Source organism: Nothobranchius furzeri, chromosome 2 (assembly GCF_043380555.1).
Source record: "Nothobranchius furzeri strain GRZ-AD chromosome 2, NfurGRZ-RIMD1, whole genome shotgun sequence".
In the NCBI taxonomy this organism is placed as follows: Eukaryota; Metazoa; Chordata; class Actinopteri; order Cyprinodontiformes; family Nothobranchiidae; genus Nothobranchius; species Nothobranchius furzeri.
In genome coordinates, this window is record NC_091742.1 from 72,851,655 (window position 1) to 72,879,011 (window position 27,357).

At 38.6% G+C, this 27,357-nt stretch overlaps 3 protein-coding genes across 11 annotated transcripts in view; 2 read left to right on the top strand and 1 right to left on the bottom strand.

Moving 5' to 3' along the window:
- LOC107377098 (nuclear factor 1 B-type) overlaps window positions 1-27,357 on the bottom strand; it is a 107,076-nt gene that overhangs the window by 17,003 nt on the left and 62,716 nt on the right. For 6 of the 9 annotated variants that reach the window (XM_054747543.2, XM_015946524.3, XM_070547877.1 and 3 more), the window contains exon 11: window positions 26,535-26,623. The exons of 1 other annotated variant lie outside the window; for it this stretch is intronic. In XM_054747543.2, coding sequence (XP_054603518.1) covers window positions 26,535-26,623 — 89 coding nt within the window. Of the gene's footprint in view, window positions 1-11,521; window positions 12,439-26,534; window positions 26,624-27,357 lie in introns of those variants that run through there. 2 more of the 9 variants (XM_070547879.1, XM_070547881.1) reach the window with 2 other exon arrangements.
- LOC139065318 (uncharacterized) lies at window positions 4,357-12,083 on the top strand. Its single transcript, XM_070547901.1, has 6 exons — window positions 4,357-8,141; window positions 10,757-10,919; window positions 11,001-11,082; window positions 11,168-11,278; window positions 11,543-11,584; window positions 11,715-12,083. Exons 1-6 carry the CDS (start codon window positions 8,039-8,041, stop codon window positions 12,081-12,083), a joined length of 870 nt encoding a protein of 289 aa, XP_070404002.1. The 5' UTR covers window positions 4,357-8,038.
- LOC139061597 (uncharacterized) lies at window positions 12,345-26,245 on the top strand. Its single transcript, XM_070547870.1, has 8 exons — window positions 12,345-12,474; window positions 15,641-15,869; window positions 15,970-16,034; window positions 16,194-16,343; window positions 16,455-18,312; window positions 18,422-18,490; window positions 21,336-21,443; window positions 21,898-26,245. The coding sequence occupies exons 1-8, from the start codon at window positions 12,394-12,396 to the stop codon at window positions 22,107-22,109; spliced, it is 2,772 nt and encodes a 923-aa protein (XP_070403971.1). The 5' UTR covers window positions 12,345-12,393; the 3' UTR covers window positions 22,110-26,245.

The following is a 27,357-nucleotide window of genomic DNA, read 5'->3' on the forward strand; positions in this document are numbered from 1 at the left end:
GCCGGCGAGCAGCGGCACTCCGCTGTTTTAGCGGTCGGTAGATCTTTTAGAACTGCAGTTCAAAGGTAACTCATAAGGTGAATATGTATGAACCCAGGTAGCAGTTTTTCTTTAGGACTGAGAGGAGATGCAGGAAGATAATAAGCAGGACAGAAAAATAGTCAAATAAAAACAAGTTAGTTTTTGTACCTGGTGGTTGCAACAAACAGACACCACTGAAGGTAATCAGAAGTGAGGAACAGAAAATGAAATAATTATTTTAATGTTTAGAGCAGCAGGAACTCCGAGAGGCTGCAGGCGCATCAGTGAGTTTGCGGCTGCTGCGCAGGGGGAGGGGGGGGAGGGCTGAAGTAGGATGCAGAAACTACCGTTGTTAAAAGAGATGTGTTAACTTAGAAAATGTGGGCGCAATTTTAATTGTCAAAAAATTCCAGCGAACCTACCGACCGACCCCCCCGCCGCTTCCGGCGTATGACGTCATCAACGACTAGTCGAAGTCGACTCGACTTTCATTACTTGACTGTCGACTTAAAAAAAATAAAGTCGTGCAGGCCCTAATATATATATATATATATATATATATATATATATATATATATATATATGTATATATATATATACATATATATATATACATATACATATATATATACATATACATATATATATATATATATATGTGTATATATATATATATATATACAGGGCCAGATTAACACTTCGTTGTACCCTGGGCAACAATGTTCAAGGGCCCCATCATCACGACCCAAGAATCACCATAATGTGGTCACATACAGAATATATTACTGTAATATGCAGTAAATATACTCAATACTTGAATGCCTGGCATCACTTAACCCGCTCAGGGTGACCTTTGACCCACCTCGTGTAAACTGACCAATGAGGAGAGGGTCTTAACTTGAGGCCCTCTCTTCATTGGTCAGTCTGCACGAGACTGACTCTCAACTGACGTTCAGTCATAGGCAGCAAAGCGTCTTTGTGCAGCGCAAAATCCCGGGTGGACAGTTTGTTTAATATAGGGTGATCAGATTTCCATTTCCAAAAAGGAGGACAGGGGATCTGTGCCTAGGACGTCACACTATGGCAACGCCACACAAACCACGTTGGGACCCATTTTTTGTAAGAACTAAATTAATATCAGATTCTGCCGATAAAAGGGCTCCAAAACAATTAATATGTAAATATTTAGCATATTTACTGCAAAATCTCATTTTTCTGCTTTAGTGCAGCAACAAGGTTTTATTAATAATAAATTATTATACCTTTAGTTTTACTACAGCATCGGTAAGCTTCCTGTGCACAGATTATTAAGGATGCTTGTTTCAGCTGTGAGATTAGACGATAGGATCAATGAAAAAATAAGTTGTCACACACTCCATGGAAACTTCAGAGAATCCACAAATAGTGGCTTTCAAATGGTTTTGTTACTTTTAGCTACTTTAGAAAAGAAGCAGATGAGACGGCATGTCTGATTGTTTAGTTCTTCATCTGATAATATTAGAACATGTCAGTAATGTCCGAGGGTTTTTTACAAACACTGTATAACTAACAGTACTGGAGAGGGTATGAATTACACAGAGGCTTCTGGGGAGCCCAGTTATGGGGGGGGGGGGGGGGGGCATTTTGCCTTGGCCCCCAAAATGTCTTGAAACAGCCCTGGCTGTGTGACTGAGTGTTGAAGGTGATCTGAATTGTATCAGATGTATAAATATTACATGTGTGTAACATTGTTTTATACAGGTAAAAACGTGTAGTGGAGGTAAATCTACCTACAGTTTACTTTTTGTTTTGTTTTCTTGTTTTTATTTAACCATTTTCCTGTCCTGTCTGTCTCTCATCTTCCTGCATCTCCTCTAAACTCTCCAGAAAAACTGCTGCCTGGATTCTTACTTTTGTACCTCATCAGTTACTTTTGAGCAGATCAAAGGGATCTCCTGACCGCAAAGCGGAGAGCGCGTTTCGATGCTGCGTGAGGTGAAATCACCGCAACACAGGTGATGAGCTCCGCAGTAGCAAAGCGCTTCAGGCACAAATAAGACAGAAAATAGTGGACATGTGCGGACATGAACGATCGTGTGCTAATTATAGTTTTTTGGTTGCGCCACTTTGAGAATGGACCGTGCGCTGGAAGCAGCAGCCGAGCGCTGCGCAACAACGCGCTGCGCCGCTCTCTGCTCAAACGAGTCCATAAATGATGTAATATCGGTCGAAAACTTTTATCCGGCTTCCCTGGATGTGTAGGATATGGAGCTCCCCCATAATTCGATCCCTGCTCCTGCAAAAGCCGGACATTTTCATCAATACAAGAACTCCGAGTCCGGACGCCCCAGACAGAGAGTGAAAAGTGGACATCCACGGGGAAAACCGGACGTACGGTCACCCTAGTTTAATATAAAGCGGGAGATTACAGATGCAGTATTTTGCTCGTGCCCTGGCTGCCCTGGGCCCTTTAGAGTTCGTGGGCCCTGGGCAATTGCCCAGTTGCCCATATGGTTAATCCGGCCTTATATATATATATATATATATATATTATATATATATATATATATATATATATATATATATATATATATATATAGCCATGCCCTGATGTGGGGGCTGGGGGGTGCGTCGACATGGTCGGGACATAGAAGGGGGTGTGCGGCTAAATAAGTTTGGGAACCACTGGTCTAGACCCGCGACGGAGCGCTTCACACCGCTTCAGTGATTCCTTTAACCATTGAGCTTCATCATCCAGGTCTCTTATGCATCTTCGTGTGCGCAGAATTATGCTTTACATAAGTCCGATCCCCCCCCCCCCCCCCCCCCCCCCCTCTCAGACATCTGGAACTTTTCCCTGCTGTGTGAAGGCAGCCGAAAGGACAAGTTCCAGTACAAAAGTGGTGTGTCTGAAAACACAGTTCAGGTTAAAAACCGGACTGAATTCTCCACACATATTCCAGAATGTCTATCTGAAAAGGGCTACGGAGACACGCAGGACAAACAATCATGCACACACACACTCACACCTAAGGACAATTTAGACAGACCAATCAACCTAACAGTCATGTTTTTGGACGGTGGGAGGAAGCTGGAGTACCCAGAGCGAACGCACGCACAGGGAGAACAAGCAAACTCCATGCAGAAAGATCCCATGCCGGGAAGTGAACCCAGGACCTTCTTGCTACAAGGCAACAGCTCTAACCACTGCACCACCTCAAAACACTTCAAAGTTTGCAAACTAATACAACACCCAAAAAAATATCTAAGTTTTGGCTGCATCCTGTGAAAGTAAACAGGAACAGAGCTAAATGTGACACCGGTGTTCAGATTTTTGTCACTAACCATGGAAACACCAGTAATTTAACACTAGAACTCCAAGCATTTTCTGATTACCCCAGCTCAACCAGAGCTTTCAAATGTCAAATGACTGCTTGGTTTGATAACAACTGATCGTTAGCTGCCTTTCATTTGTTAATGTTGCCAGCCACAGATGATGGCCAATGGAATGTGCTTGGGTGTTGGGGGGTTGTCAGTCTTTCAGGCTGGCCCAGTGGCTCAACTTTGTCTCTCCTGTCTTGAATCTGGTCAACTGGACTTGTCCATCCAAAGACTTCACAGAAGCACACAAAGGACAAGAAAGGATTTCTTATATTGCGCTTAATAACAACAAAGCACAAGTTGCTTCAAAAGAACAATTAAAATATAAAAGAGGTCAAATTTAATAAAAAATTGAAGATGAAAAGAAGAATTAAGATTTTTAAAAATGAGAATAAAAATGAAAAAAAAAAAAAAGGTTGGCATGGGATCCTGAAAAATGTGGAATTGTTTATGTCCTCTGTCCTATGTCTCCCATGTTTCTTCCATGTCTCTCCCCTTTTCCTGTGTATCACTGCGTTTTCTGTCCCTCTATTTATTATTGTACCTGAAGTTGTCCTTTCTGCTGCCTTCACACAGCAGGGAAAAATTCCAGATGTGTGAGGGGGGGGGGGGGGCGCTGTACCCAGATATTGCGTAAACATGGTGCGGCGGGCGTACATGCATCATTTACCCAAACAAAGCCATTCAGTCAAACATGGCAGACGAAGAGATATAATTCTTCTCGCTGATCGGACTTATGTAAAGCATAATTCTGCGCACACGAAGACGCATAAGAGACCTGGATGATGAAGCTCAATGGTTAAAGGAATCACGGAAGCGGTGTGAAGCGGTGTGAAGCGGTGTAAAGCGCTCCGTCACGCGTCTAGACGGTACGGTAGGAGGCGAGCTGCTATGGTTCGCCGCATGCTACAGGAGCGAGCTATCTAGGTGCACACAGCGTCCCCCGGTCCCCTCTTCCTCCCGCCCCTCCCTGTCCAGAACTCGACCTCAAGCGCCTCGTGATTTTTATCTTGAGAGGCGCTATAGAAATTATATTTTCTTCTTCTTCTTTTCTTCACCGGTCTGAAGCAGCCACCTTGTCCGTGATAAGTCCGGACTTGTTGCTAGGGGCATCGTCCGGTAGTAAAAAGATCTGTTCTCTCAAATCCAGTGGCTGAAGGGGGCCTTAATGTACTAACCTTTACCTCATTTAACCAAACTATAAAAATCAACTGGATTAAAAGATTCATTAAAAGCCCTAATAGCATGTGGAATATTGTCCCAGATAATCTATTTAATGCTGTTGGTGGACTTAACTTTCTGTTGAAATGTCCTTTCTCAGTAGGAAAACTCCCAGTTAAATTAAGTAATTTTCATAAACAAGCTTTATTATGTTGGAATCTTATATTAAACACAACTTCTTTCCTCACAATTGTATTATTTGGAACAATACATATATTGTAAACAAAAATAAAACACTATCTACACAATTGGTCATTAAATAATGTAAACACTGTGAATAATCTACTAAATACAACTGGCAAAACATTATCCCACAAAGACTTCTTAGAAAAATATAATATTAATACTCACAAGAAGAGTATAACATGGTAATTAAATCCATCCCTGTTTGTATTTTCTCTTTAGCACAGACCATAAAATCAAACTTTATGTTATCTGCAGCAGTCAGACCTCCAACTATCTCTGAGATTCCAATCACAGATAAGAAATGTAATAATTCTGTTATTAGAAAAGTAATTGATCCTGTCTCAGCCCCGATATGTAAACATAGATGGATTTTGATGAACACAAAACTCTGGAACAGGATCTTTCTGCTACCTCACCAATATGTCATTGTGAATAAGATAAAAGAAGTTTTATTCAAAATTGTTCATAGATATTACCCGTCATAAGCAAACATCTATATTTTTTCCCCAAATGTTTCTGACATCTGTACTTTCTGTGGTTGTAAGGGAGAAACTATAGAACATGTTTTTGTTGATTGCTTTCATGTATCTTTGTTTTGGTTCCATTTACAAAGATGCATTTCCAGAAAGTTACAAAAAAAATGTTTCTTTAAGCAAATATGAAATACTTCTTATTGTTACTAACCCTCATTTATCATCCAATGAAAAATACATAATTAACTTAGTCATTATTTTAGCAAAATATTATTTACATAAAATGATTTTTCAGAAAAGTATCCCCTCCTTCTATAATTTCAGAATTACTGACCTTATGAAATCCAATCCAATCCAATCCAAATTTTATTTATAAAGCGCATTCACAAGGCATTACAACCAAACAAGGCGCTGTACACTAAAAATGTTAGTTAATCAAACAGGCGGTATACAAACATGTCGAACACAGATAAAAGATAAAAAGGAAATACAACAAAATTCCCAAAAGCTAACAGCTAAAAATCGATAAGACACAGGGAGAATAAAAATTAGAAAAACATTTTAAAAAAGAACCTCAATAGTATGGAAGTTGATATTGTAAAGTCCATTTTTAAACAATGCAGATGTAAGTGATGGTCATAATTATGTTATATAAGCTAGGTTGAAGTAGTGAGTTTTCAAGCGTGATTTAAAAATGCTAGCTGTTGGTGCTAGCCTCACTAGCAGTGGTAATGCGTTCCACAGCTTGGGTGCACAGACAGAGAAAGCCCTTTCTCCACGGCTTTTTAAACGTGCATTCGGAACAGCTAGGAGGAGCTTATCTTCAGATCTGAGAGCACGCGGCGGGTTGTAGTAATGGACAAGTTCACACAGATATGGAGGAGCTTGATGGTTCAAGGATTTGTGAGTCAGAAGCATAATTTTGAAGTTTATCCTGAACTGTACGGGCAACCAGTGGAGAGATTTCAGAATTGGAGAAATGTGTTGTCTTCTGTCAGCTCCAGTCAGCAACCTAGCTGCTGAATTCTGGACCAGCTGAAGTCTAGAAAGAGCTGATTTACTGATGCCATATAAGCAGGAGTTAGAGTAATCCAGCCTTGAGGTGAGTGTGGACCACAGATTTCAGAAGATGGACACTCAGGATGTGCTTTAGTTTCGAGATGCGTTTTAGTTGGAAAAAACATGATTAAACTGTGTTATTGACCTGGGCATCCATCTTCAGAGCCTGGTCCATTTTTACTCCAAGGTTGGAGATTACAGAGGATACATTAGGTGAGAGATAGCTGAGGTCATGTTGATGAGTCGCCGTGGTACTGTAAGTACTGAAAACGATTAAGTCAGTTTTGGAGTCATTAAGATGGAGGAACTTATCAGCTAGCCATTGCTTGACCTCAAGGATACAATCAGACAGAACTTTCGTTGATTGAGTTGGCTTAAATGAAAAGTAGATTTGACAGTCGTCAGCGTAAAAATGGTATGAGACAGCGTGCTTTCTGAAAATGGCTCGATCGTGTCGAATGCTGCGGATAGATCCAAAAGTACCAGAACCACATGGAAACCTGAATCTAAAGCCAGAAAAATGTCATTACACACCCGAACGTGAGCAGTTTCAGTGCTGTGCTGTTTTCTAAAACCAGACTGACAGATGTCCATTACCTGAATTTCATTTAGATGTTTCACCAACTGTGCATAGACTATTTTCTCAAGGACCTTAGATAAAAACGGTAATTTGGAAATTGGTCGGAGATTAGAGTAATCGGTGGGATCAAGGCCGGGTTTTTTCAGGATTGGTTGTAGAAGAGCGTGTTTAAAGGCACGAGGAACTTCAGCCAATGTCAAGCTACTATTTATAATGCCTAGCACGCTATTGCTAATTAAAGGAAACACCTCTTTCAGGAGTCGAGGTGGGATAACATCATCAGGGGAGATATTGGAACAGCATTGAAAAATTAAAAAAGAAGAACAATAAACTAACAAAGACCATCAACTTATTTCATCATTTCAACTTAGACACAGCAGACCCCTAAGTGTTATGTTTCTAAGTTATTCATGTTTTCGTCCATTTTTTGTTTATTTATAGTTTTTTTTGTTTAATCGTTTCTTAATGTTGCATGTATGTTATTGCAATTGTAAACAACTGTAAAATGTGATCCATGGATATATTGAATGTATTTTCTGAATGTATTAACAAGTTAATAAAACCTGTTTGAAAAAAAAACTGGTAAATAACCGTAATCTTGCTGAAGGAAACTCCTCATCGGGTAACTGACTGTCTTCACGCTCGGTGATTGGCCAGTAAAATAGAGAGCCCGCCCCTCCCTACACACAAAACTGCAGCCAGGAGCTCCGGTTCACCCATGCACACACACAGACTAACGATCTCTCTGTGCTTGCTACATATTTTAGAAAGTGTTGTCTCTTGATGACAAAAATCTATCTTTGAATTATTTGCCTTTTACCACAGTTCAATTGAGAAAGTTGAGGAAGTGTTTAAAGTGTTAACCACTTTACATTTTGGAGGACAAAACCTAAACCTCAAGGTAAGTTCCACATTTTAACTAATTTATTTTGTGATTCTTTTTAGTCCATTGTTAAAACTATGTTACAGAAATACTGATACATATTTTTTAATGAATTCACCCAAGTTAACTTGCTCATCACTTTTGTAAAAACAGTTATTTTGAAACAAGTTGTGATGATGAGTACAGACAAGTTATCATGTCTAAAAATGTTCCTTGTCTAAAAATGTTCCTTGTCTAATTTTTTTCCACAGACAAATGAGGCCTAGAAGGATTTCTCCTGAAAAGGATGCATTGCACTTCATTGTTTCTGGAAATGACAAAGACATTTTTCAGAAGAAACTGATCGGCAAAGAGAAAGGTATGTTTTAGTTAAAGAGCAAATTGCAGGTTATTTTTTTTCTAATTCATGTAAAATACTGTCCAAAAAATACTGCTTTAAATGTTTATTGTAGGTATTTCATTTTAAAATACAAAACAGCACAGATTTTTGAGTAAAAAGGGGCCTTTTTTAGCAAAGCTTTTAAAAACGCTGTATTTTTTTTTTGTCTTAGCCTCTGACGTAATTTAAGGGAGTTCTAAGCTACACTCTCAGAAATAGGAGTACCAAAGTGTACCAAAAAGGGTACAAACGCTTGTCGCTGGGGGTGTTCCTTTTTGAGGGACATTTCTGTACCCTTTAGGCTTGGTACAATTTTGTACCTTATGAAGTTGTACCATCTGAAGTACAGTCATGTACTTTCCTAAGACATAAATGTACCTTCAAACTATAGTACAGAAATGTTCCCTTGAAAAGGGTACAATAAGGTACCTATGAGGGTACCCCCCCCCCCCCCAGCGACAACCTATTTTGTACCTAAAGAGACAAAAATGTACCCCCAATACTCCAAAATATTTGGTTATTTAACCATTTATTTCGATAATACAATTACATCAAAGCATTTAAACAACCACAGGAATACATCCTTCATTACATTTGTATATTGCCATAGAACTTGTCAGGAAAAATACATTAATTTAAAACAAAGTAAACAATCACATTAAACACCTGAACACAATGTTTTGACGGATCACAGAGATGGCATGTATTTAAAAAACTGTCCACACAAATGTTTTGCTCTACTTCAACAAGCCAGAATATATCAATCAATCAATCAAAGCTTTATTTATAAAGCGCCTTCCACAACTCTGTCAGGAAGCCCAAACACCCCCAAACTGGTAACAACTGGTTTAGAGTATGGAGAAAGAGGGCCAAGATCAACATAACGATCCACATTCCTGCTGTTGGGGTGAAAAACAATGAGCTTTGTCTTTCCCTCATTCAGATGTAGATAGTTGGCCATTGGCTGCAAAACAAAACTGTCTATTCTGATAACCTGTAAACATGGCCCCTACTCCAAACAAACTTCTTGACCAATGACTGTTGTGGTAGTGTTTGATAACCTGCTAAAGTTTGACATAATATTCAGGGGCAAAAGCAATCACCCCTGACAGTGCCTGTGAAGAAGAATTTCCCTAAGGGGACAATAAATAAATAAATAAATAAATAAATAAATGAATGATGGAAGGGAGGGAGGGAGAGGGAGAGGGAGAGAGTGAGAGAGTGAGTGAGAGAGAGAGTGAGAGAGAGAGAGAGAGCGAAAGAAAGGAAGGACCGTCCGTCCGTCTGTCTTTCTGTCTATATAAACACCAGACAAAACCCAAGAGCACAGCAGCACTGTGGATTAACAGCAGTGTTTCCCCTACATTAGCTTAGCTGTGATGCTGAATCGCAGCTGAATTCAGCTCCATGCCAACAAAACACAGAGAATGGAACTTGTGGCCAAAGGCTATGCATGGCATCATGCATTTACCTGTCCAAGGATGATGAAATCTTCTATCTTCTCCTTGAAGATGGATGGCAAGAGGAGAAGTGCCCCCTTGAAGTCAATTCCTGAAGCCCTCCTAAAACGGACCTAACGACGTCAGCGTTCCTTACATAAATGACTCAATGCTTAAATAATTAATGTATGGGTAAAACATTTTTTTAAACAAGTTTCTCTTATGTTTCTCTGAACAGTGGTTCATGGGCGTCTCTAAAGCCCTTTTCAGATAGACATTCTGGAACATTTGTGGACAATTCAATCCGGTTTTTAACCGGAACTGTGTTTTCAGACACACCACTTTTGTACCGGAACTTGTCCTTTCGGCTGCATTCACACAGCAGGGAAAAGTTCCAGATGTCTGACGGGGGGGGGGGATAGTGCAGCGGGCGCACATGCGTCATTTACCCAAACATGGAAGAGATAGAATTCCTCTCACTGATTGGACTTATGTTAAGCATAATTCTGTGCACACGAAGACGCATAAGAGACCTGGATGATGAAGCTCAATGGTTAAAAGGAATCACGGAAGCGGTGTGATGCGCTCCGTTGCGCGTCTAGACGGTACCATAGGAGGCTTGTATGGAAGGCCAAAATGTCGCCATCTCTTAACTAGACGTTGGGAAAGTGGAGTATTTCGGTGGTTTTGGCTTTCCACAGACGAGGTGCCATGGTTCGCCGGGTTCGCCGCATGTTATACAGCAGCGAGCTATCCAGGTGTGCACAGCGTCCCCCGGTCCCCTCCTCCTCCCCCTCCTCCCTGTCCGGAACTCTACCTCACCAGTCTGAAGCAGCCACCTTGTCCGTAACAAGTCCGGACCTGTTACTAGGGGCTTCGTCCGGATAAATTCCGGGACACGTTATCCAGATGTTTGTATTCAGACACAAAGGTCTTACGGACAGAGTCTGGAACATTTCCGTTTTTCATGGCCTGTCTGAAGGGGGCTTTACTTGCAATTTGCTCTTTAAGAATAAGATTTTCTGTTCATATTATGTGTATAACTTGTAAAGTTTGAGTAGTTTAAAGACACACTGTGGGAAGTATATGTACATATCTCTATTCTTGTCAGTTCTTAAATGCAAAGATCACTGCTACTCTCATCATATTTTTCAGGTTATGGTGTTATTGCCACTAAAAATATTGATCCAGGAGAATTCTTGCTGGAGTATGTTGGAAAACATATCACTGGGTTGGAAGGAGAGGCCCTGTATAAACGTTACTCAGACGTGGATGCAGCATTTTTGTTTTTCTACTGCTTCCAAGGAGAAACTTTTTGGTAAGTACAATTACACGAACCTCCTAACTAGAACTAGAACAAGTTCATCAATAACTGTAAGTAAGAAGTCCTGATTTGCAGTGTTGATGGCAGTAAAGATACGGCAAGACTTGGACGATTCATGAATGACGATCACATCAAGCCAAACAGCAAAGTGAAAATAGTAAGAAACACAGAAGTGTTATGTAAAAACATTTCAAACAATATGCTGACTAATTCATTTCTGTCTGTTCCTTTTTGGTCCAAAGGTACTGGATGAGCAGAAAAGACCCCACCTGTGTGCATTTGCAATCAAAGAAATACTAGCAGGAGAAGAAGTTGTTTATGACTATGGAGACTCTAACTGCTCATGGCGACAGGTATTTATATTTTTATTTACATCCATTGTTTTTATCCATTGCATGTTTTATTATATGCCATTAGTCTCAAGGATTACACCATTGTCATCTCTTAACATTAGTGATATTGTAAATGTGTTTTGGAAACTGGTATAAATGTATTTATTAAATACATTGAAACACTTAAAATGCTTTCTAAAGCTTATCAATGAGTAAAATAAAACTTACATATTTTAATTCATACTGTAAATGTCTTTTTTCTTCTTCTTCTTTTTTTTTTTTTAGAAAACCTCTGTGTCTCCTTGTAGTGAGCACATGGAAAAGAAGGTGAAGCTATGTGGAGGTTTTTTGCCTCCATGTCTATACACAGAAAAAAAATCCTATTATGTTTAAACAATTGTATGCTTTTCATATTCTCATGTTTTTCTATTGTTCGATTGTTTCTTTAATTTTTAAGGAATCCCGTTGGAGGAGATTTCTCGAAATTTTTGACTCTGAGCCTGGTGTGGTGAAAATTGATGGCCTTGTATTCAACCAAAAACAGAAGATTGCAAATGGATGCAATGCAGCAGAAGTGTTTCCAGGAGTCTTTCACAACTGCCTTGTGGCAGTTAAACGAGTTGCTAAACACGTTTGTGAAAAGGAATTGGAAATAGCAAATTTTCTTTGTTCAGAAAAGTTACAAACTGAACATCTGTTGCAGCCCCTTACTGTGTTGGAAGACACATATTTTGCCTACTTCGTCTCCCATCTCTGCGAATATAATCTCATGGAACTGATTGAAAATAAAGATTTTCCTGAGAGACAAAACTTGACAGAGCAGTGAAGACTACAGATCTGCCAAGAGTTATTGCTGGGACTTGAGGAACTGCACTCGCATGGAATTTTGCACAGAGATTTGAAGCCTGAAAACATCTTGTTTGGTAAAAGAAATGTCATGGCAAAACTATCCTGTTATTTTTACTTATAAATGTAAAAGATCAAAATGTTAGTTTGAATGATTTTACGGTTCAATGTTTGAATTAGTAAATGACCTTTTTTTTCTTTTTTGTACAGATATCAACAATAAACTTTACATTGGAGACTTTGGAGCAAGCAGGAAACTGGATCTTGCACAGACAACGTTGTTTTCACAAATGGCTGGATCCTTTTCCTGGTCCAGTTATGAGGATGTTGGAGGTCTAAAGTATAGATACAAGAAGGAATCAGATATCCAAGTATGTTCACCTTGTAAATGTTATATGATGGTTTATTTTGATCATTAATCAGCAAGTGTTTGGATTTCTTCAAATGTAATAATAGAATTACACCATGGTAAAATGCCCATTTGTAAATATTCAAAGTATTTAATTAGGGATGAGTGAGTACACCACTGTCTGTATCTGTTCAACCACCTAAATCACCTATATCTGTACTCGGAGTGGGCGTGGCCTAACCCGGAAGTGGGTGTAGTTTAACCGGAAGTGGGTGTGGTTTACATCAATACATTATTTTTAAGCCTGATATTGATATGGATTGATCAGAAGTTGCTATGCATATTGTTTATTTGAAAACTATTTACAGAGCAGCCTCAGAGTTTAAATAAAATATTTTGATCACAATAGTAAAGGAATTATTACAAAACAAGTTTTTCAATAAAATCAGAACATTACTATTTAATTGCATGTATTAATACATCTGAACTCATGCAGTAGGAACTAGGAAATATGAAAGACTAGAACCAGACACAACTTTTTATTTTGATTAAACAGATTGGCCAGTAAAATAGAGAGCCCGCCCCTCCCTACACACAAAACTGCAGCCGGGAGCTCTGCTCAGTCCGTGTCCGGTTCATCTACGCACACACACAGACAGTAACGGATCTCTCTGTGCTTGCTTCACTGTTCACGTTTCTTCAGTACTCCCTATGTTTCTTCAGTTTGCTTCTTTTTAAAGTTACTTTAAAGTTATTTTTTTCGTAACGTACGTGGTGCATTTGACAAGACAGAGCTGAAAACGGCTCGTGCTGCGTCAGCCACTGCTTCCGCTCCAGTAGGGGTTCTTTTTCCCCCCTCTCTCTCTCCTCTTCCTTTGGAGGATCCACTCCCTCTTTCCTATTCACTCTCTCTCTTTCTTTACATTTTTAATCACAATTGTCTATTTTTTGCACATTTTAAATATATTTTAAACATTTTCTAAATGATTTTTTCTATTTTACATGTTTTGTTTTTGTGAAGCGCCCTGTGATTTTTATCTTGAGAGGCGCTATAGAAAAGATCTTTTCTTCTCTCTCTCTCTTAATCTATGCACTTAAATATTAATGTTCTGATTTTATTGAAAAACTTGTTCTGTAATAGTTCCTTTACTATTGTGATCAAAAACATTTAATCTCAACTCTGAGGCTGCTCTGTAAATGGTTTTCAAATAAACAATACACATGGCAACTTCTGATCAGACATAAAATAACGTATTGATGTAAACCACACCCACTTCCGGTTAAACCACGCCCACTCCGAGGACAGATAATTTAGATGGTTGAACAGATACAGATAGTGGTGTACTCGCTCATCCTTAAAAACAATGTTGATTAAAGTGTGTGTGTGAGAGAGATACAGAGAGGGAGAGAGTGAGTGTAAAAAAAAAAACCCCAGACCGGAGCGGAGGCAGTGATTGGCGCAGCATGAGCTGTTTTCAGTTCTGTTTTGTCAAATGCACCACCTACGTTACGAAAAAAGCTACTTTAAATATTAAACCAAAAAAGAGGCGAGCTAAAGAACCCCTAGGGAGTACTGAAGAAACGTGAGCAACAGTGAAGCAAAAACAGAGAAATCCGTTACTGTCTGTGTGTGTGCATGGATGCGCAGTGTTGCTCCCGGCTACAGAGTTTTGTGTGTAGGGAGGGGCGGGTGTTCCATGTGACTGGTCAACCACCAGTGTTGGGAGTAACGCGGTACAAATGTAATTAATTACTGTAATGCATTGCTTTTTGCTGTAATGTGGTAATGTAAGGCATTACAGGGAAAGAAAATGGTAATATTTACTCGGTACAATTGTCAGTAACGCGGTAATTACAATGCATTTTTAAACCCAGAATCAAGCTGTGTTTCTTAAAAATTCAAATTGCGGGAAACCCGGAAAAAGTTCCAGTATCTGCATATATGACATCATTAATGGACTCAGCTTTGCGGGCAGAGAGGACGCAGCGGTAACGGCTCAAACACTCCAGCTGCATCCTGCACGCGGCCGCTGTAACATTCACAAAATCGCTCCACTAAAACAAAATAATTCACTTGCGATCGTTCATATCAGCGCATATTCTCTGGTATTCTGTACTTTTCTGATGTGCTTTGCCTCAGCTGAGTTCATCTGGGCTCCGGTGATTTCAACTCATTGCTGCTGGAGCGCCGCACATGTGAAGATCCTTTTGGCTGATTAGTTAGAAAGTAGGAAATCTAGGAAACGGGTTTTCTGGAAGACGGAGAAAACCTGCAGCAGGCAGGAAGGTTAGAGAGAGAAAAGGCCGGAAATGATTCAAATAAAATCAAGAAAACAAAACAAAGTGCTTGAAAAGAAAAAAAAGTAGGTAGATTTATCCCCAGCACACATTTTTACCAGTGAAAAGCAATAATATATAAGCATTTAATATTTATACATGTGATAGAATCAGATCACCCCAGAAGAGTCCCACATCCAGGGCCGTATCAAGCATTTGGGAACCAAGGCAAATATAGGCTTGGAGCCCCCACCACCTCACTCGCTGCTCAGTTAATCTAAGATGGCAGCATGCCGAGAGTACAGATTGTTGTTGCTTTTATTTAATAAACAATCATTTTAAAGCACTGTTATTATATCTGACTGTTTTTAACAGCAATCCTAGCTCAGACACCACATCACCTTCCACCGGATGTGTCATGAGTTCACCAGGCATCAGATTACCAAACTCATACTGACGTTGTTTTGTTCAAAGTAACTTAGAGTAATGCAAAAGTAGTGTAATGCCTTACATTTTAAAATCAGTAATATTGTAATGTAATGAATTACTTTAAAATAAAGGTAAAAAGTAATAAATAATGCATTACAGTTTTGAAGTAACTTGCCCAACACTGTCAACCACAGAGCGTGAAGACAGTCAGTTACCCAATGAGGATTTTCCTTCAGCACGATTACAGATATTTACGAGTTTTACTCGTTTCATGCTCGTACTCATCAAAAATGCTTTATCCGTACCGGATACTCGTCTGAAATGAGTGTACGGCTCATCCCTATATTTAATCAAATGTTTTAATTATAATTATTGTTATTCACTATGTTCAATATGGCTAGTTTTGTGCAAATTACATAATGCAAAGAGCTGTCATTGTGATTGTTAATTACATTGTTTTGATGTATTTTGTTACATTTTAGGTAGCTGGTTGCTTGCTGCATTACATCTTGACCGATGGACAACATCCCTTTCAAAGTAGATTACCCTACTCTGACGATCCCATTGGACTATCTCAAAATGTCAGAATGGGCAACTTCACTCTTCAATTTGAGGAAAAATGGAGCAGCCAAAAAGGTATTATTACCAGGATGCTAAGTAGGTCACTTGAAGAACGTCCCACCATCGAAGAATGTCTTAAGGCTGTCACGTGTAAGTACCATAATTTTAAATTTAATGTTTTATAGATTGGAAAACACCATCTTAAATCATTTCCATGAAAGTTGATTAACCTTATTTTAATTTATTTCAGGTTTGACACATCGGTCTGCTGGTACTGGAACAATGAACAAGGCTGAGAATGAGAATCAAAATAAAGTATGTTTTTACAAGTGGCTTGGGCAATATTAGGTTCATTTACTGTAACACACCAACAATTTTGCTACAGTAGAGATTTTGTTTTACTGTTTATTCCAATGCCTACATTTTCACTGTCACTTGATATAAGAATTGATCCACTAATATTTGTTGTTACAGATTGGAACCCATACAGCAAATTGCTGTCCTCAGAAAACAGATGAGATAGACATTGATGAGGATAATGTCAGTGATCAACCTGAGATTACTGGAAGTAACCTGTTGACTTCATCTTCTGTCTCAGGGGAGGACTTTTCTGAGTGTGAAATGGTAATTAATGGTTTGAATATCTAAACAGTGGTGAAGAATATATTAACTGTGAAATGTTGATGCATGTATTATCATTTTATTATTTGCAAAATAATACTTTTTTCCCCCCAGACCACCAAGGAACAGGTTGCCTTTTCTCTGCAAATGTCAGATGAAGAAGTAGAAGACGATAAACAATCAGAAGAACAAATGAAAGGAAAGGAAGTCATCTCTGGAAAACCACCGTATAAAATCAAACAGTCTTCACACGACTCTCAACAACATAACGTCACAGTAAAAATGTCTTCAAACACTGCACACCAACGTGTCTACGATAAGAAGAATTATTGCCTTTACTGTGAAAAGCCTTACACAAAAATCACAAGACATCTGAAGCAAAAGCATTCAGATAAACCTGATGTCGCCAAGGCACTTGCGCACAAGAAAGGATCAGCCATGCACTGCTTACTTTTGACCAAAGTAAGAAACATGGGAAACTATAACCACAACTGTTCTGTCCTGTCCTCTGGAAAAGGACAAATTATACCAAAAAGGCAAGCAACTTATCCATCAGGTGCAACAGACTACCTGCCTTGCAAGTTTTGTTTTGCCATGTACATCAAGACCGATCTCTGGAGACACCACAAGCGTTGTAGACTGCAAGTAAACGAGGACAAGGCTGTGAAAAGAAGGATCCAGGCAAGTTGTTCACTGATGTTACCAATGGAGAACACAGTTTCCAATGGTCTTAAAACTGTTCTCCAGGAAATGACGTATGATAATGTAACTCAGTTAGTAAAGGCTGACACCCTTATTATATCACTGGGAGAGAGAATGTTCCTTAAAAATGGAGAAGTTGGACGACATCGAGCAGACATCAGAAATAAAATGAGGGAACTCGCCAGACTTGTTCTTATTGCAAGAAATCTAGACAAGGACATCGTTTTTTTGAAGGACTTGATCTGCCCTGGAAAATTCAACACAGTCCTTGAGGCTGTAAAACAGATGACTGGGTTTAATGAATTATCAAACAGATTCTCAGTGCCCTCAACAGCCCTTAAACTTCGCCATTCTCTTGTGAAAGTGTCATACATTTTGCAAGGAGAGGCCCTGCGTCAACAGGATGATGATTTAAAGTCAAAAGCAGAGCAATTTATCAAGCTAATTGAACTGGAATGGACAACACATGTGTCATCCAATGCCCTAAAAACTCTATACCAGAAAAAATGGAACAGCCCTCAAATACTGCCTTTGTCAGGAGACATAAAAAAACTTCAGGACTACCTAAAATGCCTTGAGGTGGTCCACAAAAAAAATCTTTCTGACCAACCATCACAAAAATCTTGGAGTGAGTTATCTCAAATCACTCTCACACAACTGATACTGTTCAATCGTCGCCGAGAAGGTGAAGTTTCAAGAATGGAACTCAACACATATTTACAGAGGAACAAACACAACATGCATGATGACATTTTGGAGAGCCTCTCGCCATTTGAAAAAAAACTTTGTGAGAATCTCATCAGGGTGGAGGTACGAGGGAAAAGAGGCCGCAAAGTACCTGTGCTGTTCCCATTAAATATAAAAGAATCTGTGGAACTTCTTATAAAAACAAGAAAAGAGGCTGGGATTTCCCCCACTAATCCCTACATTTTTGCCCATCCGTTTTATGGCTCACAAGAGGGCATTCGTGGATGTGATAGCTTGAAGCGGTTTGCAGAAAGTTGTGGAGCTAAACAGCCGGAAAATCTCACATCAACAAAACTACGAAAGCATGTAGCCACGATTTCACAGCTCCTTAACCTGCAAAACCATGAACTAGACCAACTGGCCACTTTTATGGGACATAATATTGATGTGCATAGGGAGTTTTACAGACTGCCTGAAGAAACGCTCCAACTGACAAAAGTCAGTAGACTTCTTTATGCTCTGCAAGGTGGAATGGGTAAATTCAAAGGAAAATCCCTGGAAGACATCACACCTAACATCGACTGTAAGTGAATGATTACATTTTTTTCTTAATGTATTATTAGATAACATAAGGTGAATACTTTGTTTAAAATATGTGTGTTTAATTATTTACTTAAAACATTTTATTGCAGCTGAAAAAGAATCAAGTGATTCAGATGGAGATGCACAATGTGAGGCAACTGCTACCACATGTCAAAAAGGTAAGTTTTTCCACTATATTCACTGTAATAATGGTAAATTAAAATCATTTACCCTTTAAGACCTGCAATAGAACAAGTTCGCCAGAACTTATATTTACATTTTTATATGCTGTGGTGCCAATTTTTGCTGTATTTCAACTTTCTATACATCAATACAACCCTAACATTCTAAAATATAAATTGTTCATAGCAACAAAATATTTTCCTAAAAAATGCAATTATCTATACAGAAATTGATAATTGTTTTTTGTTTTTACACATATTTTTCATTATACAGAAATACCACAGCTTTATCCCTCAAAATTGTCAATGGAAAAAAGTTTCACAGAAACGTTTCAAACAACCAAAAATTTATTTGAAGAGCTTCCATAAAATAGTTTCCGAGATACACTCATTTATATGAACTGTAACAAAAATGAAAACATAAATAATAATAATCTGCAGGAGTCTAATATAATAATGTTGAATATTTTTAGCTAATTTTTCAGTAGTATATACAGGTGCTGGCCAGTAAATTAGAATATCATCAAAAGGTTGAAAATATTTCAGTAATTCCATTCAAAACGTGAAACTTGTACATTATATTCATGCAATGCACACAGACCAATGTATTTCCGATGTTTATTACATTTAAATTTGATATTTATAGGTGACAACCAATGAAAACATCAAATCTGGTATCTCAGAAAATTAGAATATTCTAAAGGCCAATGAAAAAATGTTTGTTTCTCTAATGTTGGCCAACTGAAAAGAATGAACATGAAAAGAATGTGCATGTATAGCACTCAATACTTAGTCGGGGCTCCTTTTGCCTCAATAACTGCAGTAATGCGGCGTGGCATGGACTCGATCAGTCTGTGGCACTGCTCAGGTGTTATGAGAGCCCAGGCTGCTCTGATAGTCGTCTTCAGCTCCTCTGCATTGTTGGGTCTAGCGTATTGCATCCTCCGCTTCACAATACCCCATAGATTTTCTATGGGGTTAAGGTCAGGCGAGTTTGCTGGCCAATCAAGGACAGGGATACCATGGTCCTTGAACCAGGTGCTGGTGGTTTTGGCACTGTGTGCAGGTGCCAAGTCCTGTTGAAAGGTGAAGTCTGCATCCCCATAAAGTTGGTCAGCAGCAGGAAGCATGAAGTGCTCTAAAACTTCCTGGTAGACGGCTGCATTGACCCTGGACCTCAGGAAAGAGAGTGGGCCAACACCGGCAGATGACATGGCACCCCACACCATCACTGACGGTGGAAACTTTACACTGGACCTCATGCAACGTGGATTCTGTGCTTCTCCGCTCTTCCTCCAGACTCTGGGTCCTTGATTTCCAAAGGAAATGCAGAACTTGCTTTCATCAGAAAACATAACTTTGGACCACTCAGCATCAGTCCAGTCCTTTTTGTCCTTGGCCCAGGCGAGACGCTTCTTGCGCTGTTTCTTGTTCAAGAGTGGCTTGACACACGGAATGCGACACCTGAATCCCATGTCTTTCATGAGTCTCCTCGTGGTGGTTCTTGAAGCGCTGACTCCAGCTGCAGTCCACTCTTTGTGGATCTCCCCCACATTTTTGAATGGGTTTGTCGTCACAATTCTCTGCAGGGTGCGGTTATCCCTAGAGCTTGTACACTTTTTTCTACCACATTTTTTCCGTCCCTTCGCCTGTCTGTTAATGTGCTTGGACACAGAGCTCTGCGAACAGCCAGCTTCTTTAGCAATCACCTTTTGTGTCTTGCCCTCCTTGTGCAAGGTGTCAATGATTGTCTTTTGGACAGCTGTTAAGTCAGAAGTCTTCCCCATGATTGTGGTGCCTTCAAAACAAGACTGAGGGACCTTTTAAAGGCCTTTGCAGGTGTTTTGAGTAAATCAGCTGATTAGAGTGGCAGCAGGTGTCTTCTATATTCAGCCTTTTCAGAATATTCTAATTTTTTGAGATACCAAATTTGGAGTTTTCATTAGTTGTCACTTATGAATATCAAATTTAAATGTAATGAACATTGGAAATACATTGGTCTGTGTGCATTGCATGAATATAATGTACATGTTTCACGTTTTGAATGGAATTACTGAAATATTTTCAACCTTTTGATGATATTCTAATTTACTGGCCAGCACCTGTAGTTTTCCTTTTCTATCACTAATAATAATAACAATAATAAAGAATATTGCATGAATATATATGTGAGGAAACTGAAAGTGAAACTTAAAAATCCTCTGGCGCTGTAATGGCGTCATCTGCTTTGAGGAGGGAGGATGTACCGTTTGGTGAGACTGTGATTCATCAAAACGTTCGTAGTGGTGTGTGTATGTGTCAGAAGTTTGTAATGGGTGTGTGATGTGTGTAGGATGTGTTTGTCTAAACGTATTATTGCGAAAAAGCACAAGAAAAAAGCCGAAAAACTGGGACTACAAAGAACTACAATTCGCTGGAAAATTACGTCAAAGCAAACGATTTGGAGAGTGATAATCATGTGACAGTTCACGTTGACAACGTGATGATGTTTATTCTAGCGTGTGACGCCCCGTGAGCTGCAGATCAGAAAGGCACAGCGTCAGTGACTGAATGAAAACGCTTTTCTTATTTGCGCATTTTGGTTGTTTTTTGCAAACTCATTAGCAGAAATACGCAGCACTCTGGGACATATTCAGTGTGTGAGATTTAAGTGTAACTCCGGTTTAATATGCAAAAAAAAAAGTTTTGTTCTATCTTAATAGTTTTAGTTTTACAAGCATTTGAACACAGATTTGCAAACGGGAGCGCCGGCACTCCCGCCGGTCTTAAAGGGTTAAATCCACTGTTTGTAAATCATTAAGTCAATTTCATCCCATGTTAACAACTTAACATTTGCCAACAGTGCTTTTTTCAGAAATTTCAAAGGATAGACCCTGCAAAGAGAGCACAGCTGAATCAAAAAAGGCTACTGGGGGCATTAAAAAATCATCAGTGCCATTGCTTAAAAAGGGTGAGTTACTCCTTATGTTCTGTTTCTTTTCAATCTCCATTAGTTTTTTCTTGTTTAATACAAAGCTTAGCAATGTTTTTTTTTTACCTTGAATTGCTGACAGTTTTTTAAGTGAGTTACTCATTTCACTCTGTATAAGGCAGAGGTAGGGAACCCCGGTCCTGGAGAGCCGCTATCCAGAACATTTTAGAGGTTTCCCTGCTTCAACACAGTTGAATAACCTGTTCAGCAGCTCATCAGACTCTACAGAAGCATGTTAATCACCTGCTGATTGAAATCAGGTTTGTTGAAGCAGGGAAACCTCTAAAACATGCTGGATAACGGCTCTCCAGAACCAGGGTTCCCTAACCTATATAGTAATAAATCTAAATTGAATATCTTGACATTTGTTGACCAGATTGTGCGTGATTTTTATTAATCCATTTATTACTTTCTCTTGTTAATTTACTAACAGGGAAACCCAAGAAGCCCTGGTCAGAGACTGAGAGAGAAGTCATTGACGAGCATTTCAAGAACTTTCTAAAGGAAATGAAAATTCCAGGAAAAGCAGAGTGTCAAAGATGCCTAAATGACAATCAGCTTCTGAGGGATAAAGGAAGAGACTGGAAAGCAGTAAAATATTTTGTGCACAACAAAATTACTGCTATGAGGAGGTCTTTGTGCTAACAATAACAAAACCAGTAATCCTAAGTTCTTAAGAGAAATCAGTGTACAAACAATTGGTCATTTTATGTAAATTCAAATGGATCCATCAAATGTGCCTTCTCAATTTGCTAACACATGTTACAGTTTTTAATCAGTAAAAATTCACAATTTTTTAAATCTATATTAATAATGCATGTATATCCTTGGAGACTGTAGACATTGTTGCGATAGTTTAACACTAAGCTTTAAGAAGTTAAACAGTACTCTCCCTGAGTTATCCTTTGAATTCCAGAGAAACTGATGACTCCTATTACCTCATGTATTTTTCTTTACTTATTATTTTTAGTAACACATTGTCTTCATATCTACATTAGTTAAATATTGCTTCAGTTTTTTATTTGCATTTCACAGTTTAAATAGCAGTGACAACATTGCCAGTTTGTAAAGTAACACTGCACATTAGCTGCATATATTTTAAATATTTTCTTATGCTTTCCGTTTTTTTTTAATTACCTACTCTCGAATGTGTATATCACTCTATGTTAACTGAGTGGAAACTTGTGTTATTATGTACCAGCCAACAGTGGACCGATGTAATTCCATACAACCAAGTGTGGACCATTTTTTGGTTGTAAAAACAATAAAATGCATTATGCAAAATTTCGTTTTCAATCTTTGACTCTTCCCATGCTGATACTTGTCTGTTTTTTAAATATTTTTTCTTGTCTTTTTCAATGCATGTTAATTGAAGAGTAATTGTGTCATGGTGCATGTGAGTTGAGCGGTTGTGAGGATCCAAATGCTGGGGAGGAAGCAGGCAGGCAGACAAACTGGAACATGTAAAAGGTCTTTAATGATAAATGCACGCAGGACATGGAAACAATGAACTGACAAGACAGACAGAACTAAGAGGGTTTAAATTAGGGATGAAGCATTTTTGACGAATACGAGCATGAAACGAGTAAAACTCGTAAATATCTGTAATCATGCTGAAGGAAAATCTTCATTGGGTAACTGACTGTCTTCATGCTCTGTGATTGGCCAGTCACATAGAGTGCCCACCCCTCCCTACACACAAAACTGCAGCCGGCCGCCGGCTTCATTCTTTTTTAAATGACCAACTCTGGAATGTGTATATTGCCCTATGGTAACTGAGTGGGAACTTGTGTTATTATGTACCAACTGACAGTGGACCGATGTCATTCCATACAGCCAAGTGTGGACCTTTATTTTGGTTTTAAAAACAATAAAATGCATTATGCAGTTTTGCCTTTTCAATCACTGACTCTTCCCATGCTGAAACTTTGTCTGTTTTTTAAATATTTTCTTGTCTTTTCAATGCATGTTAATTGAAGAGTAATTGCAGAACAAACTTTCTCAAACAGCGGTTATTCTAGTTTAGTTATTGGACACTGTTTTTACAAAACAAAATTATATTTAATCACTACTAAAGAAGAAACAAATTTGGGGATTTCTGTGTGAAACATTGCTTTTAAAAACAAGCCAAGGAGATTAAGGGATCCTAAAAGAGTGAACGGTAAATTAGTTTTTAGTTATTAATGTAAAGACAGAAAGAAATGGTCTTGAATATTTTCTTATGTTTTCCATTTAGCTTGATTCATTTTTAAATGACCAACTCTGGAATGTGTATATTGCCCTATGTTAATTGAGTGGGAGCTTGTGTTATTATTTACCAGCCGACAGTGGACCGATGTCATTCCATAAAGCCAAGTGTGGACCTTCTTTCTGTTGTAAATCTCAACAATAAAATGCATTATGCAGTATTGCCTTTTCAATCACTAACTCTTCCCATGCTGATACTTGTCTGTTTTTTTATTTTATTTTTCTTGTCTTTTTAAATGCATGTTTATTGAACAGTAAACCATCTCAAACAGCAGTTATTCTGGTTTAGTTATTGGACACTTTCTTACCAAAAATGCCTAATTTTGTTTCAATATACTGATTTGTTTGATTTGTAGCCTGTTTGACAGTAATTTTGCGGTCTGAAAGGCTGCCAGGGGCCTGGGTTATGGGGAGTGTGAAAAGTGATGTGTGTGAATAGGTCATTAAAATCCCATCTCCAGCCTGCAGGGGCGCTGGTGTACATACACTTTAACACTCACACACTTTCAGGTCCCCTGTTGGCTAAAATGATAAAAATTCTCCTGATGGGTTTTGACATGATTTTAACATGATTTAAAGCATGTCCAAGAGGGGACCTAAAAAATGACCCCTTTTGGCTTGATGGTCCACTGTTGGTGAATGTGTAATGACACCGAAGTCCCCTGTTAGATAGATACACAAGTGCACACATACACACACACACTCTCACACAGATACTCTATATATCCAGGGGAAAAAGAGCAAACAAGAAAAGGCTTAGCTCAGCTTGCTGGCTCTGCTGTGCTGAAACGACTCAGGTTGATCCCCAAGAGAGGGGCAGAAATACAGTATGGAAGCAAGTAGGTGGGTGTGAGGGCAGGGCGGGGGGCAGGGTGGTGGTGGGGGGGTGATCTGTAACTTTAAGTTAAAGAGAGTGAAGCATGAAGTCAAACAGAGCTAAGCCTGTTTAAATATGAGGGGTAGACGAGCCTCGTGTTGCATCAATTGTGACCTAAAATGACCTCTCTGATTCAAGGATTGGTTTTGAGTTGTGAAATATTTCGTTCTAACTGAGAAGAAGAGGACAACTGGATTATTATGGGCTGGAATGTCTCGGTACACCAGGAAGGAGGTTGCTGTAAGGACTGACAGAGCAGCCAGCAGAAATGAAGCGTTAAACTGCAGTATTCTGCTATTTCACACTGGAAGCATCAGCGGCGTGGAACGGTGGCGGAACGTCACTGCTTCAAATAGAATCCATTATAGTCTATGGGGGTGGTTCAAACGAGCCACGATGTGGCAATTTTCAGGTGCGTGAAGTGTTGAATTGACTTAAGCAAGTTATGTCAACTGGTTCCAGGTTACTTAAATGTAAAGAGTATTTTGCATTGTTACGTTATGTTAAAAGTAAATAAATATTACTCTTTACTTTTAAACAACAAAGTGCACCGTGTAGGAGGAGTACAAAAAAATCAGTTTCTTATTGGGGATAGCTCAGAGCAACCCCAGTTTGGAGGGGTAGTTAAGAGCTCCTCACGCTGACAACCCAACTTAGGCTAGAAATCTTGACGAACCGTAGCAGTAGCAAAAAGATTTAGCTCTGCTGGTCGGTCTAGCCATGCTGCATAGTAGCCTCAGCTGGTCTACCACTGGACCAAACTGTTTTGTGTCTTGCCAATCACTGCGCTCTACGTTCACTGGGAAGGCTAGAGCTGTGGCGAATAAAAACTACAAAGACGGTGTCAACTTAGGAACGACATGACAAAAAATGACAGGCATGAATTTAAGCTTTTCCATGAGATGAGCAGATAGACGTACTTCTTCATTTTTTCTACGGTTTATGACGTACTGCCCCACTGGCTGATTTTTATCGCTGAATATGACACGTTGTTGGTTGCCCTTGGTTGGTTGGTTCTAGTGTTGTCCAACTGCGTGTGGACAGTTTGAAAGACAACCTTAGAATCTGCCCGCACGTCAGATTTGTCTATGGGTCATGGGCAGATCTGACTAGCCGTTAGCATGTCATTCAGATGTCTTTCAACAAACTGAGGTTTTTCAAAGAGTTCTCTAAAACAGCTCAATTATTGTCCTCTTTCTTTTGAGAGTCAAGATTACTATTCTGAAATATGTTTATTCATCTTTGGAATTGAAAGTCAGTTTTGAATTAGATTCTCTTAACATTTGTTTTGACTTCAAAAATTATTATTACGTTATTATATCACTACTATTACCCATTATAATAGCAAATAATAATTGTTATCTATTTATGTGGCTTTAAAAAAGCATTTGCTTTTTGTTTTGATTATTCTAATTATTTTTATTTTCTTTGTCTTTAATTTATGTTTTGTTTTTGATGTCTTTGTGAAGCACTTCATGGTTTTACCTGTGATATGTCCTGGATAAATGAACTTTCTTTACTTGTGCAGTACACCATCAAAAACCACACTTAGCTGACTACTGGACTGATAAATATGAACAAATATGATCACGTTATTGTCTTATTGCTTAAAAATTAGAAAGAACAGGTGAATTGTTGTCTATTTTCTACAGTTAAAATGTAAGAAAAGACTAAAATATAAAAATTTAAAAATATAAAATATGAGACACAACAGAATGTGGGTTTTTATATAAAAAAATGTAGAATTAAAAAAATCTTGTAAAACATTAACATTTTACATGATTATATTTATCTATGTATGTCAAAATATAGCTTGATAATAAAATTAAAAAGCATATATAATACCACACCATATCAATTCTATAGGTGTATGTGTGCATATATATATATATAAATATATGGTGAGATAGAGAAATAGAAATGGCATGAAAGATTGAAAAGGTTACCTTTGCCAAGTAATCCCCAAAGTGTCGTCAGTGGCACTGGGGCCATAATGCCTGCCGTTTTGAGTCACGCTCCAGTCACACTTCCTCAGCTGTCAATTGAAACCTAGCGGTCAGATCACTGGGCCAAGACAACTTCCACTTCAGATTACACTACAACTCAACACTGTACAACACACATGCATGCAGAGGAGTCAAAGCAGCAGCAGAAGGAAGAGTTATGAGAGTAAAAATTAAACGTTGGAGACTCTTCATTACTTGTGGGGTAATGACAGTAAAATCAAAGCAAATAAATAAAAGCATGCAGTTACTGTGGGATAAGATTTGTGCCACAAGGATCATCCTGAAACTATAGTCCCACACAAAATGTACCTTATAAAAGCAAAAGAAGAAACAAACAAAAAATAAGAACAATTCAGAAGCAAAAAAATTAATTTAAAAAACCTGTCTAAAAAGTTAATTCTAATGTAAATATTTGTACTTCTAAAGCTTTATTTTTATTATTATTACTTCTCAACTACTCACATTTTGTTTCTTTGACACATTTTGTTTCTTTGACATACTTTTTGGGTTATCACTTATTTCTGCATTACACAGACTATTTAGACCAGAGGTGTTTTCAAAACAAAGGCCAAAATCGTTAAGGCTATGGTCTTCACGAGCCACAACAATAACATTTTTAGTTAGTTTTATTTCACAATGGAAGCATCAGCAGAGTGTAACGGCAGCGGAACATCACTGCTTCAAGTAGAATCCATTATAGTCTATGGGGTGAAACCAGCCACGATGTGGCAATTTTCAGGCAGCAATAATTTTTTCTTGGTAA